At 38.9% G+C, this 18,451-nt stretch overlaps 1 protein-coding gene across 1 annotated transcript; it reads left to right on the top strand.

The window, feature by feature from the left end:
• Positions 1 to 8,268: 8,268 nt before the first annotated feature.
• On the top strand, positions 8,269 to 16,919 carry LOC127466527 (protein FAM240B-like). Its single transcript, XM_051777405.1, has 3 exons — positions 8,269 to 8,354; positions 13,645 to 13,793; positions 16,297 to 16,919. The coding sequence occupies exons 2-3, from the start codon at positions 13,648 to 13,650 to the stop codon at positions 16,427 to 16,429; spliced, it is 279 nt and encodes a 92-aa protein (XP_051633365.1). The 5' UTR covers positions 8,269 to 8,354; positions 13,645 to 13,647; the 3' UTR covers positions 16,430 to 16,919.
• Positions 16,920 to 18,451: the final 1,532 nt, after the last annotated feature.

The raw sequence follows: 18,451 nt of genomic DNA, 5'->3' as shown, positions 1-18,451 counted from the left end.
TTTACTGTAAAAAACATTTTTTTACTGTAAAAAAAATCATGTCTTTTCTACATAACATAAGTTTAAAGAAAACTTTCATTTATGTCTGCTTAGATATGAGAGAAGATGTCTCTCTGTCATACACCAGGGTAACTTTTCACTGGCTTAGTATAATTATCTTTGATTTATGGCAGTTTCATGAAGATTAAAATTTGAACCCTTTTCTTACATTTGCTTTATGAGACATGAAAAGTGACATGTTTTTCAACAAATTAATAACTGAGAGACCAAACTAATAATAAAAAGCTTGTAAATTAAAATGTCAAGCAGACCAACACAATTTTTGATAAATGACTATGTTGCTTCTGAGGATTACATTTTAATGTCATTCTAATGGCTTGATTATAAAGAACAATTACTGCATTTAAAGTAGGCTGGACAGAACATAACCATACTCAGTCTAATTTTAAATTAACCTGGATGTAACATCTCAATACAAATGTATTTCTTAACCGAAAAAACAGAACTAAATTATTAGAATGTGTGGTTTTATTTTCCTCTTTCCCAGCAGTATAGCTATTAATTTAATTTCCTTTGATTTTTTTTTGCCTTTTTTTTTTCTTTTTCTTTTTTCTAACTGTGCTTTCCAATATACTTGGAGCCTTTCCTTTCTAGGACAGTTTGCAAATGACAAGTTCACATCCCTACCTGCAGCTCTGCATTCATAGCATATTCCAAAGATGTAGGAAAGGACTAAAAGTGAGATGAAGGAAGAAAAGAACCAAAAGTTAGAATGACTTTCTGTTCGTGGGAAATATATTTTCTGAAAGACTTCTTCAAAAAAAAATAATTTTCCCTCTTTTGTTGAATCTTTTTTTTTTTTTTAGATCTCAGTGAAAATTTAAGGAAACAGATGTTATAAAATGGTGGTTTGAAACCCTCAGAAATCCAATTTCCAAGTTCAAGCCTCCTCCCACAGTTTGCCCCAGTGCGAGAGGGTTTTCAGACAAAACACAACTACTCAGTATTGGGGGAAGGGGAAAATACAAGGTTTATTTACATACATATACATACACAACTCAGCTATCACTTCTACAATGAAATAATATGTTTAAATTAGATTAAATTTCTGGTTTTTCTTCAACAAGAGTCCAAGAAGAAAAAGAGAAAAGTCCTTTTGTCACCTTTCAGGTCACAGTTCCTTCATTTCAGTTTCTGTGATATTAGTTAGTGCCTTTTATTTTTTTTTAGGCAGCAGATTTAAATATTGCAGTCAGGATTTTCTGTTCTTACTTTGTGAAAATTCCAATATCCCTTGAGCCTGAGCCTTCAGGGGACTTCAGAGATTTTCATTCCTCCTGTGTTAGAACACCTAGGGCTGCTCTCAGTTCAGTCTTTGCTATACTTAGCAAAATATTTTATTTCTCAAAAAAACCCCTTGCTTTTCCAAATCATCTGTCCTGTGCTCATGAAGACATAATTTCTCACTAGCAATTTGTACCTTGAAAGAGAAGCAGTGGGTGGTAACACTTATATATGTTGATAGACATCAACTGTACCTTTTGGAAAACATGCGCAACTGCAACGTAACTGATTTCATCTTTATTATCAACCTTTTGGTTATCACTTAATTTAAATTAAAGACACTTCAGCAACTGGGTGTTCACTGTCTTTAGTGCTCACTTTGCACAAAACCCAGTGTAGCAAAGTAACCCATATCCTTTCGTCCACCTAGAAACATCTGTCACCATGGTGGATCTTTGCTCTTTGTAAATGTTTGTGAGCAGTTTTATTTCTGCCACCTTCAGGTGATGTTTTTCTCATTTAAAAAAAAATACTTGTTACTTATTACAATTTCCTCCAGATTCCTGGAGTTAAGTGCTGCTCTAAAGTAAATTATGGTTGGGACTAAATGCTTTTTAACTCAAGATATCTGCTGATTATTTAGAAAGTAAGAATCCCCACTGTGACATGCCTCCCTCTGGTCCTGCCATAGAGAAAGAAGGGGTTCCTGTCCCTTATAAATGGCCAGAAAATGAGCTTTATTTCCATCAGAAATTTCAACATTGCCTGTGTCTGTTTTTAAATATTTGGTCTTACCGTTGCCAGACTCATTGTCTCAGGTCAGAGATTTCCCTCATCAAATCTTATACCAAGACTAAAGAACAAAGATGTTTTTTAAAAAATGCATATTACACCTGCCTGATTGTGAAATACTGAACACAGTAAAAAAACTGAGCTGCTGATCCTTCATTATTGAGTTTTATGCCTCATGGAAAGAATTTTTTTTTTTCTCCCTCATTTTAGCCTATCTGTCATTAAATTAAAACAAAAAATTTAAAAAAAAAAAAAACAACATGTAAAAGCAAGCAAATATATTGAACCCTAAACATAATAAATGGGAAAGACTAATGAGGTAATTTAATACATTTCTGTGCCATTTTACTCTGATTTCTCAGAGCACTTGCAGGTGGTTTGCCCAGTCTAACTTAAAATGTCTGAGACAAAGGGGTTTTGGTCCTAGGTCCAAAGTAGAAAAAGTTACCAGAAATCATGGGTAATTTGTCTTTGTATTCAAACCCTAGATATTCCTGAACAACAGTCAAAGATTCAGAAGCAGGTTAATATTTAAGTACTATTAAAAGGAAACAAAGGTTTTGAACAGAAGTATTGCTTATTTGGATTACGTTCCACTATCAAGGACCAAGCAGCCTATTAGGACTAAGGACTGATTTTGCTGAATTCTCTGATGTAAAAGTTGGTTTGCGTCCTGAACACCTTGGTGCCCTGATGATGTAGGTAGGATGTGATTATTAAAGGATCAATTCAAAGGAATGGCTCAGCATAATAAGTAACATGGAGTTGGGTATTCCCAACTCATTCATTAGAAAGTACTTAAAATTTAAATGTTTATATCCATAAATTGATTTCTTAAATTGTTATCAGAACATTAAAAAGTTGCATAGTGAACTAACAGAAATGGGTTTTTTTGGTTGATGAACTAATTAATTCGAAACACAAAGAAAATGCTGCACAACTTCCTTAGCAAGTCACAAGGTAATTAGTAGATTTGAACATATTAATATGAGTAAAACATCAACTTGCAGTTCTTATACAATTCCTTTCTCATTGTCAGCTGAAGTACACTGGCTATGGGATTGAAATCAGATTGAAAAATCAGATTAGTTCAAAAGGTTTTGACAGGTTAATTCTGCACTGGTAGATTTTATGTCGGTCCCCCAATGTCTGCTCCTGCCAAATTTCGATTACTCTTTTCACAAATATTTATTTTATGGTACTACATCCTTTCCACTCCTCTCTGGACCCTCTAACTTCCCTTGCATGAGATCCCTGTGTTGTCTTCCATTCTGGACTGCTTCTGTTTCTAAACTTTTGCTGAACATGTCTCAGACATTCAAGTCTTTCTTTAACCCTTAAATCATGTGGGCTGTTTATCTCTCTAGTTGCAGGGAAAACATTCATCAGCCTGATTTTCAAACCTAGGGAACCTCGACCCTTCTGGCCAAAGCCAGACAACTAAAGACACATCCACACAGCAAGGTGAAAGCATGGGAGAAAAGAAACAAGACGAGATTCAGCAAGTGAACACTGCAGAGAGGAAACGTCCTGAGTAAGTAGTTGGTGGCTGTATTTGCTGAGTGGCAAAGCTAGAATGTTGAGACAGTAAGAACACTTTCCCAGACCCTACAAAGACTGCAATACCATCTACACTGCATCATCACCTCCCACATTGTCCTGTTTCATACACCCTGCAGTAAGAACACAGCCCTTTCATGAGGGAGCCTACAGCAGGTACTGCAGGCCTTGCAACCTGGCAGCAGCTCAGTGCCAGTGAAGACCAGGAACCAACCTTTTAGACTACACAGAGTTCACTGCAGTTAAGTGTCCACTGAAATCTTCAATGGACTTTAAAAATTAGTTCCTTTCAGTGAAGGATAAATTTTGTTTACCTAATGCAAACAAGCATCCCACTAACAGCATCAACATAGCTACAGAAGTCCAGCTGTGTAAAATTCACTATAAAACCTTTGTGCAATTAGAAATAACTTAGAAATAATTTAAGGCAGAGACACTTATGATTATTCATGTAGTCCCTGGATCACCCCATCAATTATTGTTTTCCAGTCACAGTTTGACTGGCAACACTTTCCCAAGAGTCGCTGTTGTCAGGTTACAATAGGAAGGGTAACTGGCATCTCCATGCTCTGTGGCATCATGTGTTGCTCATCTGCATCAAATCAGCCATGGAGCTAATCTCCAGATGCTGACTTCAAGTTCTCCCCTCTCTGACAACCTTTTCACATGGCAACACAATCCATGTGTTCTTGTTGTGAGCTCAGACAGTACAAGGAAATTTACTTGGCTTTAGGGAATCTGTTTTTAGACACCTGGTTTAGATAAAGGTACTTCAACAATTGCAATATCTGAACATACATACTGCTAGGGCACTGTTTTGTGTCCAACTGTCCTCCACCTTGATGGACATGACAGTAATAAGGAATTCCTTCAGTCATTCAGTTAAAGCAAAACTGTTCTGAACCACTCATGTCAGTGCACCCCAGACACCCACACAACCATGGCAGGTGGGTTCATGGTTTCTCAGTGTAGCAGACACTTCAATGTCTGGCTGTGGCTATTAGTAGCACAGACTCTGCATCAACAAGGTAGCATGTAGTACTGCCAAAACTCTTATTTTTGAGCATTTTTTCCCCAAAATTCCGCAGAAATCAGTGAGAGCCCAGCTGTAGGTAAGGTAGTCTTCTGTGCCATGCTCATTCCTGGCTTTAGTGATGGTATTCCATTGTCTTTGACATGCCTATATTGCTGTCATCCATGGAGTTGAAGCCATGGTAATTGTTAGGTAGAAACAAAAGCCAGGCTGCCCCATGACAGAGGAATGGTCCGGGAGCCAAGTGTGAACACAGCACAGGCAGTGCCTTAGCCAAGAAGTAGCCATCCTGCTGTGGGATCTCAGGTCCATCAGGGCCCTACGCCAGATGCTGGTAACAGCACCCATCAACAACTCCAGGAATGCCAAGGGCACAGAACAGGTCCAGAACACATCCAGGAGACAGACCTGGAGACAAATTATCTATTGTGCTGTTCCACCAGATACCTTCTCTGTCATGTAGGGCTGTGATCTGTCCAGGAACAAGGTGAGAGGCAGGGCTGGGCATGTGAATTTGTTGGCCAGAGCTCAGGAACAGATACCTGGGCTGAAACAGGGTACTTGGGCAAAGGTGTGGGTCCCAGCTGAGACTGGTCTCTGAAGGTCCTGGCAGTAAATGCAGCGAGGAAACACTCCAAAATACACTCTTATAAGCACCGAGGTTCACAGCCACATCCTGCATCACATAAAGCAAAAAAAATCTCTGTGTAAGTGGTGGTATCTGCACCAACTAGCAAAAAAATACAAGGTGATGATGAAAGGGTAACAAAAATTAATTACTGCAATACAACATCCAAAACACAGTCAGTTATACCAAAGCTTATGGCAGCACAAGACAACACTACCTGAGAGCTATTAACAGATTCAAATCATAACAAAGGAGCAAAAGCAACTGTCAGAGCCTTACTGAGAGAGATACAGCATAGACTTGTCCAATCTTAGATGAAACTGTCAAGCTGGGCTGTAAAACTCCAAATGTACAGTGGTATCTATGTGCTTTGTAAAGTTGAAATAATTTACTCAAAATATTGATTTGTCTAGCAAGTCTATAGAGAAAATCTGTGCTACTTCTAAAGTCACATAAATTGTTGCAATTGACTCTGTACTACCAGTGGTAGACTATACTGTTATCTCTATGCAGTATTAGACTGATACTACAGTGATCAGTCTTGCTTCCCAAGTCTCAGTCACTTTATTTACAGAGACCAAAGAGCTCTGATTATTTCTCTGTCCTCTGTCCAATGCTCCTTATGCCTTCTTGCCACTGGGCACTGCTGACATTTTGCAGTGGAACTGTGTGTGAGTCCTCAGAAACACTGAATTTGGGCAGTTCCAACACAAGAACATGGGCAGCATTTCAAGGTCTGTTTTGCCTCTGGGCTGTGGTGAAATTCAGATTTTACAAGGGAAATTCCAAGTAACTCACTTGTCGTGGAAAAACACGCCTTAGAATACCTAGTAACCAAAATGTGAGGCAACACATAACCTGGGAAAGTGGAAAATCCATCTCTGAGACATGCAGAAGATCAAACAAGCACACTGTCAGCGCTGCCTCTCAAGCCCAGGGTTTTGCATTATTTATATGAAGCAGAGCAGCTCCAAGAAGAGAAGCTGTGAGAGTCTGAGACCATCAGCAACAACTTGGGCATCTATCTGGCGTGCAGGATGAACTCTCAGGCAGAGCAGGCTGTCCTGGAACAGTGAATTACCAACCACACGTTATATTTCATGGCTACCTTCCACTGCCAGTAGAGGTGCTGAGTGTCTTATTGAATGATTAGTCGAAAAACTGATTTTGCTGTTCATCTAAACTAACCATGGACTCTGTAGGGACACTTGATGACGCATTACAATTCCCTCTCTCTTCCTTTTTGGCGCGTACCAACAACATCCAGCAGGCAATAAATAACCTGTTACTCTATATGGTAAGAGATAAGGTGGACTTCACTACCTCTTCTTTACTGTCTTCCCTTCTTCCCTACAGAGGAACCAGATTTTCTCTCTGATGGTCTCACCAAGGGTTATCCATTTAAACTCAGAAGTGATTAAATTCAGCTAATATATTTAAGTGAAAGCTCCTTAACTGCAAGAAATTTAAAAAAGGGAATTCATCCAGACCTCTCTCAGAAACAGTCTTACTACTGTTTCAAGCAGTAGCATGTGGCACAAAATGAAGTGGTGAGTTAGAGACATTTTCTGGAGGACACAAAAGTTGTCATAAGCAGAGGGGGCTGAATTTCAAAGACACAAGAAGCAAGTGATCTGAAGGACTGATATAGAGAAAGTGGCACAAAAGGCCACTTCACAACTAAAAGGTTGTGAACTTAGGATCTAGTTAAAAATTCCAGCATAAGTTGGAACTAATAAGTTGGGAAAAAAAAAAGAGGAGAACTAGGTGGGTGCATGAGTCAATTATAAAGTTGTTACGAACATTGTACTTCTCTGGAAGAGATAAATATTTCTCTAGATTCAGGTTATTATATCCAAACAAAAAAAGGATGCATATAAGGGACTAATACTCAGTTGGAATGTGATGTACAGGTCCCATTGTCCATGTTCAGTGAGACCACAGAGAGGGCCATGAGAGCTATCAAGAGAATGAGTATGAGAAAAGTCCAAAGTCCTCCAATGATCTAACAACAAAACAAGGAAGGAGAGGAGGTGATTTCTGCCTTGCCTATCCTGGAACCAAAGGAAGAGTAACTTGTCTCTTGAACACATCCAGGTCGTAAATTAAAAGCAAATTTACAGTACTTGGCACAGAAAATTCTGGAGCAACCTTTCACTTGAAATATCTGGAGTAAGAAACGTAATTAATTTCAAGATGGAACTCCCCAAACTGATGGAAGGGTTATGCAGTCAGGTTGCCAACAACAGCTGAGAGCAGGAGGTCTGTCACTGTCTGCTCTCCCTCTGAGTAAGCAGCATGTTACTTGCCTGTGTTTTCCTGTTCACCCAGGGCTACCAGTGCAGGGAGGAAGAATCTGTCCAAGAAGTGGGAGTGCCAAATTCTATAACAAATTATATATATGCTGTGTTTCAGCTCACAGCTCGCTACGTTCAGACTCCTGCACTATTCAGTGTATTAACAGCTTAGCTGGAATCCTGTTGCCCACCAGGTGCTCTTACAGACCAGCACTTCAAAAGGGGTGAAAAGGAAATCTATTTATCTGCCAGTCACACAGTGGCACAATCCTGAGACGAGCCGTGTTATCCAACATGTTCTTCTCAGATCCATCCTTTCTCTTGGAGCAGACGGTGCTGAATTCCTGCGAGTCCTATGGATGTTATGCCCCAGTGATCTGGGCTTGTCCAAGAGCAGGTTGTTCCTCCAGAGCCAAGTTATGACATCAGTGGCACCTGCCAAAATTTATAGCACAGATTAAATGTGGCATCCAGAGTTTGTGCCCTGTAACTGTCTGGTCATTCCGCTCGGTGCATCCCGGACTTCGCAAAACGGGACTGTGGGTTTGGGGTTTTTTTTCCCCTGCCATTAAACTAACCCATAATAGCAGATGTCATCACTCACAAATAAAAATGAGTGACGGATGAGCAGATTTCATCAGTTATTCCTGGCAGTTGGAGTTCTCTTGAAAAGGGGAGCCCAGAGGTAAAACTGCCATGATTCAGTAATCACTCAAGAAAACCATACTTTGACAGAAGAGGAAACTACTATACAATCAAAGTAAGCATTTATATTCTTGTATTTTGGCCAAAATAAGATTTTCTCTTCCTGTCTTAACTATCAAACATGCCTAGAAATACACGGATATACATTTATTTTACATTTTGTTTAGTCATGAATTTGAACAAGGTTTTCTGCTTGTTCCCTCCATGACCTTGAATTCTGTATATTACAATATGATTTTGTGGAAAATAATGTGATCCTGTGTGATTTATAAAATGTAAGAGGTATCCTGCCTCTTTTACTCTAACCATAACTTCAGTTATTAACCTGATATTTGTTACTATATTTTTTGGTATTACTAGAACTTCTGTATTACACATAATTCAGGGGAAAGAAAACCACCATAAAAGGAATATGTAAGGGGATACTCATCCAAACCATGCATTCTACGAGTGCAGCTTAAAACTTTTTAGAACATTGAGCTTCTTACTTTTTTTTTAAATGCTTTGAACTCATGCAGTATACTGTAATATTTGTGTAATGCTGGAAAACATTCTATGCTTAGGCAAATAAGCCCTGGTGAAGGGTAAAAGGAATAGGACATTAATTAGTGTTCTGACAAAGATAAGATAGCTCATGGTCATGATATGACCCAAGGGACTGAGTCTAGTTGAAGTCAAAGATAATCTTTCCATTGTTTACAATGATCTTCAAAAACCTCTGAAGTGACAGAGGAAATTCTTTCAGCAACATGATTGCATTACACAGTAAAATTGGCTGAATACTCAAATCCATTGCAAGAGGTAAAAGTAGACCTATTTCACTCAACCTTTTAGAAAAGAAATATTTTTTAAGATGTTAAAAAAAAAAATCATTCTTGTTAAACTATTTGCCTTTCAAAAGAATTTGAAAATAAAAATCTTTCTCTTTCAAAATATTTTGAAAATAAACCTTGGAAATGTTCAAACATTACTTCACGTTGCTGGTTAAAACATTTTCCAGTAAGACAAAAAGCATAAGGTCGTTTTGTTTTTATTGGCCAAAAAAAAATAGTCTTTTAAGTTATGCATGATTTAGATTAAAAAATATTTTGACATTTTCTCCAAACTCTGTTCGGTTAACAGGTTTACTGGACACATTAAAAAGTAAATGTACTGAATTTCACTAAAAGGAAAAAGCTTTTCAGAGAATCTCATCGTGAGTTTTTAAGACAATGGCTATCTTAAGACAAATATTAAATAGAAAGACTGAAAAAGGGTAAAAAAATGCCTTCTGAGGCTTTGGAAAAGATTTTCTTCTTTTGCTTGCTTAATTCATATATAAAGGTAGCTAAAAACAGCAATTCTATTCCAAACATCAAGAGCCATTTCTGATTCTCGAAATTCCTCCAGAAAGAGTCCAAAATAGGAATTACAAAGTGTGCAGAAGAAAAATTACTTGCATTGGATATTTTTTAAAAGTCCTTTTTGTACCTCAGTGGAGGTTGTCTGAGATTACAATAATTCAAAATACGCAGACCAGGTAGGGGCTGAGACCAGAATATTTGGAAATTTACTAATTTAACAAAGCACATTCATATTACAGATCAGATTCAACGAGAGATGATTGTACCCCTGGCTGTTTATATACTAGCATTTTGCCAATTGATAAAAGTTGTGCATGTGATAATTTACAGCTTGAAGCAAAATTTTAGAATTTCCTCTCCCTTGCACTGGAGAGATCTGCTCACCCTTTGTATTTTGATCCTCATTCCCACGTGCTCTGGGACAGGAGCTCAAAGAGTTTAAACTAATGTACTGTCTGTAGATGTTATATTTGATTCACGACTGATTGGCTGTTTTACAGATTGCTGCACTGCCACACGATTTATGGTTTGCTTCTAAATATAGGAGATTTTTCTTTCATGGTGCCATTAATTTTTTTCTTTAATTACTTCTTCTCGTGGACATTCTCCATAAATTAATAACTTGTTAGCATATAAATTAGGTCCCCAAAATGATTAATGCTGTAAAAAATTCTTTTGTAAATGCATACACGTATTTTTGACAGTTGAGTTGCAGAACTACCGAATACATAAGCCACCTTAACCAAGATCTAATTTTACCTTTCCTTAAATGTTGTTGACTCCCTAAAAAAGCCACCAACTACACTTCAAATGGGCAGGTAGGACTGCAAAACCCATACAAAAATAGTTCCTTCCTTAACTACCTTAGCTGAAGATTTAATAAGGGACTCTATCTTGCACCGCTGTTATGCACATCTTAGTAGCCCTTCATAGGAAACATACTGCAGAATGTATTATAACATAAATTTTCAGTCCATACCTTCTCAATGAATAATGTTGAATGCATGGAAGTGTTGCTGTTGCTTATTTTACATTCATATCAGTGGATAAGAATGTTAAAACCACCTGCCACTAGAATTCAGAAAGACACTTCCCCAACTTTCCTTGAATGTGTCTGGAATGATACCTGGCAATCCAAAATGAAAATAAGGATGATAAAGAACCTCTTTACCTTGCTCACTTTCCACCCAGACAAAACTGGCCAAGTGGTTGTAAGAAAGTGTGTTTTTTACTTACAGAGAAAATCTAACTGTCCCGCCAGTTTCTGAACCCTGAGGAATCTGGTTGAAGGAATCCAGAACAGGTTTGATAGAATTAAGTCCAACTGTCAGTGTAAGCCCAATTTATATTACTGGGACATCTGAAAAGAAAGAAGAAAATCACACATCAACAAAACATGTTTTGTAGAGCAATAATAAGGGATTTTTTGATACAAAAAAACCACCAAACCTAGAGAATTACTGGGAAATCCAGACCATGCTCCTAAGTAGAATCTTCCAATCAGAAATAAAATCAGAAGGTGTTACACAGTGCACTAATCTCCACACATGGATGTTGCAAGGCCAGGCTTAAAGAAAGGATGCTTTCACACATGATAGCAGGAGAGATGCTGGTCAGTCGTGCCAGACAGAGCTGTATTCAAAAGTTTCACACCAGGAATCTGTCTCAGCAAGGACCATGACAACACCATGTGAAATATTCACTCTCACTGATATTCCTAAGAACTATTACCAAGTCAAAGATTCTTGGCTTGTAAAAAGTCCCCACAGACATACCAGGCCAATGTTTGCTGAAGTACCTCCATCTTTTGGGCACCTGTCTGATCACACCTTGTTCTTCTGGGTGGAGCAGCCAAGACCTTCATGCACCCTCTCAAAAATCTAACAAATTTAGACCTCAGATAAAGACCTTCTTTGTACCACTTGAAGAACATCTACTAGAAGTTTAATAATTGTAAAAATTTAATATCTAATGGAAGGTTAATGTGTTATGGTAGATTCTTACATGAGGCAAAGTATAATAGGGTTTGGAGGGCAAACTGACTCAGACAGTTTGTCAGCAACTTGCACTTGGCTTCTGAGGCAATGGGATAATTATCTGCAGAGTGTCAAGTGGGCAGCTGCTGCTGATAGAAGAGCTTTTAAATGGTGCAAAGACCCAGGTGACCTGCTGATCTAAGAATGATGAAATAATCAGGTTCCATCACTTGCTGTAACAAGCTATTATCAGACCACTTATTTTAGCACTGCTTCAAGCCTGTAGAACTCAGACACAGGTAGGACATGTCCCAGTGCACCTGTGACATGCACATCTTTTTGCAAGATGAAGCCTTAAATAACACTATTATTTTGGGGCCTCAGAGTGAGATGAAAGACCATTAAGATTACCCATGCTGCCATTTAGACCATATTCATCAATAAACACAGCAAGCATAGCAAAAGGTTTTTAGTGGAACTGCTGCACCCACACCAATGTAACAATTTGTCCTGTATCCCACTGTGCTACATCAACAGCATCCCCAGTCCACAGCAAGGGAAAACACCAGAAAAAATCCTGTTTGCCTCAGAGAACAACACCTGGTTGTTTCAGTGACATTGCAGGACCAGAATCCGAACCTCTTAAGATATTCATTCACATAGGAGATTATATTACATGGGCTAACCAGTTCACACTTACTACTCCAGCTGGACTGTGCTAGTCTTTAAGTAACTGGACTTCTCAGTGGAAAAATGCCGCATATGGAAGAGGTTTTTTTCTTGTTAGGCACTTTTTTCACACCAGTCAGCCTTAGCACCAAGTTTGGGAAAATTATTTGTTATCACTGATCTTTCTAAAAATCAGATTTGTGAAAACTACAAAAAATCTAAAATATTCAATCTAGGAAGACGGCAAGAACTTACTCATGTGCCCTTTTAAGGTTTCAGGAGTTTATAATAGAGTGTTTGATAATAAGAACTTACAGGAGTCTGCCTTAATTGCATTACACCAACCATCCTTTCCTTTTCCTCTGATCTTCCACTCAAAGCATTGTACAAAGCAAAGGTTTCCTCAGATTGGCCTACATTAGCATAGTCTTTCTAGTGCTTATCAAGGATAGCTCATAAAGTATGACACTGTCTGTGAAGATTCACAAGTACATACCAGGGTCTGTGAGGCATTAATTCATCAGCAGAACAGAGTGGAGTGCTGGAAAAAGCATCAAATGATGGCAGAATACAGATGAACACAAGGAAAAAAGGGATTTCAGGGCAACTCTCGAACTAAGTGCTGATCTAGTCATAGGGAGCTCTGGAGTATGAGGATGAGAATTTTAAAACCCTCCATGTTTGAATAACAGGCATTTAGCAAGGACAAATTCACTTAGTTTCTGTCCTTTTTCTCATTTATTGGAACTCATGCTTGTATTTTAGGAAGGTCTACTTTTAGTGGTATTTAAGACTGAATTCTGATAAAATAAAGAGCAAGGCTATAAGAGGTTCCCCAGAGCTTTGCACTCTGTGTGCTTCAACTTTAGGTTCATAATTCCTCTGCATGTTTTGAGCAAGGCATCATTTGGAGCAGTGAAAAGAATCATTTAAGACCAATGCATTTCCCTTGGATAAAACCATCTGTTTTAAAACTATAGGAGATAGAAAAAAGGAAAACCCTTCACGTCTAATCTGAACTTCAGTGACAATGGCACTATATTTGAAAGCATTTATCCCAAAATCACTTAAAATCTCACATACACTGAGGCACTCGCAATATTTCAGTGATTTCTGCCATGTGTAGTCATTACTCAGTAACAAAAATATAATTTTACCATTTAACTGTCACCCAAGGCCTGTTTCAATGCCTTATATTTTGGTTCAAGGTGAAGTAAGCATCAGTCACCTATTCTTTTAGGTGACATACTTTATTTTAATAGCACTTGGCAAGAAGGAAATTTTGAGAGGGCCGAGCAAGGCAGCACCTGCCTCAGGTCAGGCTTCTGACTGCCCTGACCTCCAAATTGCTTTTCAGAAAATGAGCAAGCACACCAACTTCAGGCACCACAAGATGGGTGGTCAGGATGCAGAAGGGCTGAAGAACTTCTGGGAAAAGGTCATCCAAGAGCAAACCAAGCAACAAGAAGCCGAAGAGTCCAGGTTAAGCAAAAGTGCCCTGAACAAGTAAGTAATTTTTTTCTTTCACACAAGACTTGTCACCATGTGCTTTAAAATGAGGTAACCTGTTACTGTGCTGCTTTATTCATAGCACAGATTGTGTTCTAGATCTTTGGCACTTCTCCTCTCGCAGCTGCTTGTCTCGTGTTACTGTGGCTCTTCTGCATGGAAACTTAGACAAACCCTCACCCTTAAACCTCATGGGCATTCTTCAAAGGCCTTGGAGCACAGCCATGAAAAAAATAAAGCACTTTGGCATCATGGCTTGTGACAGCCAGAAGATATCAGTAATTTTACCTGGAACTGATACAGCCACGCAAATAAATAAAATAATATTACATTAAAGGGACAACCGCTTTTTAATCTGTAGCAAAAAAAAAAAAAGGCATCTTTGTCATGTTTAACAGCCCAAAGACAGAAATGACACAACAAGATTTTCCAATTCAGTGGGGAAAATGATGGAGGGTTTTGTTGTGTCGGGTTTTTTTTCCTTTTTTGTTTTGTGGGGTTTTTTTTTTTAGGTTGATTTGGTTTGGTTTAGTTTGGTTTGGTTTGATTTGGTTTGGTTTTTTACAAAACAGCATGAAACAATGGGACTCCCTAAAAAGAGCTGTGGCTGTGGTACAGGTACTTTGCACAAGCAGGGTAGATTGTTTCCAATATTTGTTCAACTTGTTGCAACTCAGGAGTTTGAACCAGGGTCTCCTACACAGGAAGTGAATTCCCTGACTAATAATGACCAGAGACAGAGGACGAGAAATTCCATCTCTCTAGTGGTTTTCTGTTGTGCTTTCCTCCTGAAGTTAACAAAAATATTACTGCATACACTTTCCTCAAAACCGTGGCATTCACATAAACTAATTGCACTTAACAAATTGGAATATGCTGCCTTAAGGGCTGTTTCTTTTAAAAATATTCCTGGTACTTTGACCCTAGTGTCCAAGCAGAAAGCTACTGTCATCACTTAAAAACTTGGAAATCAAAATCTGGGCAGACCTTGTGTCCCAACAAAGTCAGAGGCAGACAATCCTGCTTCCAGTATCCTGCTCCATCTAGCGAGTAATATTCCCTAAATAAAATCCCAAAGTTGCTGGAGAGAAAACATGTGTGATAAAACCCAGGGAGACGTTCAGCTTCACTGGAAGCTTTGTCAACTCTAGATCACAAAAAAACTACCACAAGAAGACTGTGCAAACAAATTGCAATTAGTGGTGTAGATGATATCTCTAACTTCACAGAGCTAAAATATGTTAAAAGCTTTTATAAAAAATCTTCTCTGAAGAGAAAAAAAAGTGCAGCAAGGGAACTTTGAATGTGTCTTAACATACATATTCAATATGTCTTAACTGACTGGTCACAACTGAAAGAGACCCAAGCAAGTTCCTTCAAGGTCACCTACTCAGTCAAAGCTCAGATTGTTCACAAAGTATTTTTGTGAATAATCTATTTTGGGAAAAAGATCCTTTCATTTCATTGCAAAACCTAGAGGTCCACTACCTCACGGAAGTAGGACCTAGGAAAACTACAAGGTTTAAAGGAAAGGCAAGTGCTCCCTTTGTGACATTTAGGACACTGGCTGACAACAAACATTGCAATTTTCAATGGCAAATTTTTCCTAACTAACTGCACCTCTTTTTGGGGCTTAATTATATGCACAAAAGAATAGTGAAGACTAGGTAGTAGTTTAAAACACAATCTAAAATCAAGCTCAGAAGCTAAGATAACAGAAGCATCCATGTGAACCAGATACTGCTGAATTATTCTCAGATTAAATTGGCTGCTGTTCTTTTCATCACACCAAAGGTAATATAAAAACCCATATATATTCAATGATGCATTTGGCATTACCATATGATATCTAATCTTATAACATTGCCGGGTCACGTATTTCAAAACAACATTTCCTTCAGAAAACAAGCCAGACAAAAATATCTTGCAGTGGTCCTTAGAGATTTTCTCTTCTGTTTGTGCTATAATAGTGTCTTGAAGCTATGTAGCTCCTCTTGCATGTGACATCAACGCCTTTCATTAAACACATACAGGTTCTGAAGAGGTTGGGTTTTTTTCCTAACCCAAAGGACATATTTTAAATTCTGCTTGCTCTTTTCCACAGCATTTTGCAGTAAACTGGGGGAGGCTGGGGGGAAGAAATGGTATTTTTTAATTGACACGTTGAATGACCTTACTGCATAGGCAATACTTCTGTGTGGCTTTGAGAATACCCCAGAGAGAAAAAGCAGTTCTTCACGGTGACAGTATTTCAGCAGTTGTTTGACTCATTCGGAATCCAGCAATGCCAACCACTGATAGCATCAGCACTATCCCTTTCTCCCCTGCATTCCCAATCTAGCAAAGCTGGAGAGATGTGTAATTGGTAAATAAATACAGGACAAGTGCTCTGGTGATGAAAGAGAAGAAAGCCTCGAACCTGCTGAAAAGCCCGGGCTCCATTTGAAGGCTTTGGCTGAGTAATTGCTGAGCACTTGTGCACTTTGTGCTCTCTTTGCAGGCTCCGCCAGGAATGGGCTCTGCGGCTGGAGAGGAGAGCGCGGCAGGTCCAGGCACACACGAAAACACGGGGGGAACAAGGGACGCCTCTGTCCATCGAGGCTCTGCCCTCACCAGACAAAACTGTCGCTTAAATTAAGCAAGAATTGGGCCCGACTCTGGCCTTCTGCACACACCTATAACCCAGCAGTCACGCTGCCCAGCAAGCAAAAGATCAGAATCTGGCCCTTTTCCAGACTGTTTCTTACAGCTACTGTTTAAGTCCTGCTGAAATTCAGTGCCACAGTACAAAATCTAAAAAAAAAAAAAAAAAAAGGAAAAGGCATAGATGAGAAGCAGACAACTCCAATTCTCCACAATGTGTTATTACTGTGATGCATCAGGAACTCAGGACTCTCTTATGTAACTGCGTTTCCAAGTGACAACAACATATTGCCAGGAAAGAGGGCAATAAAAATAATACAAAGCCTTTTTAATAGGGATAATACATTCAGACAGCTGCATGCAAAATTGCACATTTCCATGTGCAAGCTCACAGAGCCTAGTTTAATGCAGATATAAGATGTTCTGCTTGTCTTGATGAGCTACTGGGAAGAGAGTTAAGGATTAGGTTGATAAACTGGACAGGAGGAGAAATTTTTTTTAATGGAATGGGAAGGGAAGGGAAGGGAAGGGAAGGGAAGGGAAGGGAAGGGAAGGGAAGGGAAGGGAAGGGAAGGGAAGGGAAGGGAAGGGAAGGGAAGGGAAGGGAAGGGAAGGGAAGGGAAGGGAAGGGAAGGGAAGGGAAGGGAAGGGAAGGGAAGGGAAGGGAAGGGAAGGGAAGGGAAGGGAAGGGAAGGGAAGGGAAGGGAAGGGAAGGGAAGGGAAGGGAAGGGAAGGGAAGGGAAGGGAAGGGAAGGGAAGGGAAGGGAAGGGAAGGGAAGGGAAGGGAAGGGAAGGGAAGGGAAGGGAAGGGAAGGGAAGGGAAGGGAAGGGAAGGGAAGGGAAGGGAAGGGAAGGGGAAAAGAGAAAAGAAAAGAAAAGAAAAGAAAAGAAAAGAAAAGAAAAGAAAAGAAAAGAAAAGAAAAGAAAAGAAAAGAAAAGAAAAGAAAAGAACTTTTCTGATCAACATATAAGAACATTTACAGATCTTAAGCATTAAATGAACAGAGGAAATTAGTTTGACTTTTTGGGAGTAAGTAAGAAAAAGATTACTGAGGTTACTATGAACCAGTCTGACAAATGTAGGAGCAAGTCAGTATGAAAGAGAGTTTGAAAAGGAAAAAAACAAAACAAAAGAAAACAAAACAAAAGCTAAACTTTTTTTTACTTCACAAAAATGCTTTTTTTTATTATTTTAAAACAATATTTAATTAAAACACACAGTTTTATAAAATGTTGCCACTTTTAAAAAATTACTTTCTCCCACAGAAAACACAAGGTTTTGCAAAAATGTTGTTATTCCATGAAAAATTAAAAACTTATGAAATGTTATTCTGTTATTTAAAACTGAAGGGGTTGTAAAATCAGCTTATTTTCGTAAAAACTGACCAAAAGAAAAAAAGCAATTGTTTCTTTCAGTGGCTATTTTCTATTAGAAAAACAACACTGAAAAATAATAAAGTTGTAGTTGCTTTTGCCTTTGCAGACTGGTCTTTTTCTTCTTTATTCATTTATTTCCCACTATTCTCTAAAGAGTTCTTTCTTGTAACCTAATACCCTGGATTTGGCCAGGACAGAGTTCATTTTTCGTAGCAGCCACGAGGGGCAGAGCCTGGAGCCACGCGGAGTATCTTGGTTATTCTGTGCCACCTCAAATCACCGGGAGTGAGGGAGGGGGGGATAGATTTTGCCAGAGGGCAGAAATAAGGAACTCTGGCTTCGGAGAAGGTGGTGGGCTGTGGTTCGCAGTCGGGAGCAAGTGTGGCTATGGAGTGGCTGGGGTGGGGAACTCATCACGTTCATTGTGTCACACCAGTGGTGTTGGTCCTGAGCTTTTTTGTGATGTAAATCACCCTCTTTTTGAATACTTTTCTTTTTCATATTGTTGCTCTGTCTACTGTTTGGTTTTCTTATCTCGCTGCTGTTTCCAGCAAATTGTGCTTATCTCAACCCCGAATCTCTGCCTTTTGTCTCTCTCACTGATGGGGGAAGGGGAGCAGCTCCTGGTTTTCTTT

The sequence above is a fragment of the Manacus candei genome, unplaced genomic scaffold, assembly GCF_025592945.1.
Source record: "Manacus candei isolate 608988 ecotype Guabito, Panama unplaced genomic scaffold, ASM2559294v1 h1tg000010l, whole genome shotgun sequence".
Classification (NCBI taxonomy): Eukaryota; Metazoa; Chordata; class Aves; order Passeriformes; family Pipridae; genus Manacus; species Manacus candei.
The sequence above is the reverse complement of the archived record's forward strand: the minus strand, read 5'-3'. Positions and strand labels throughout refer to the sequence as shown.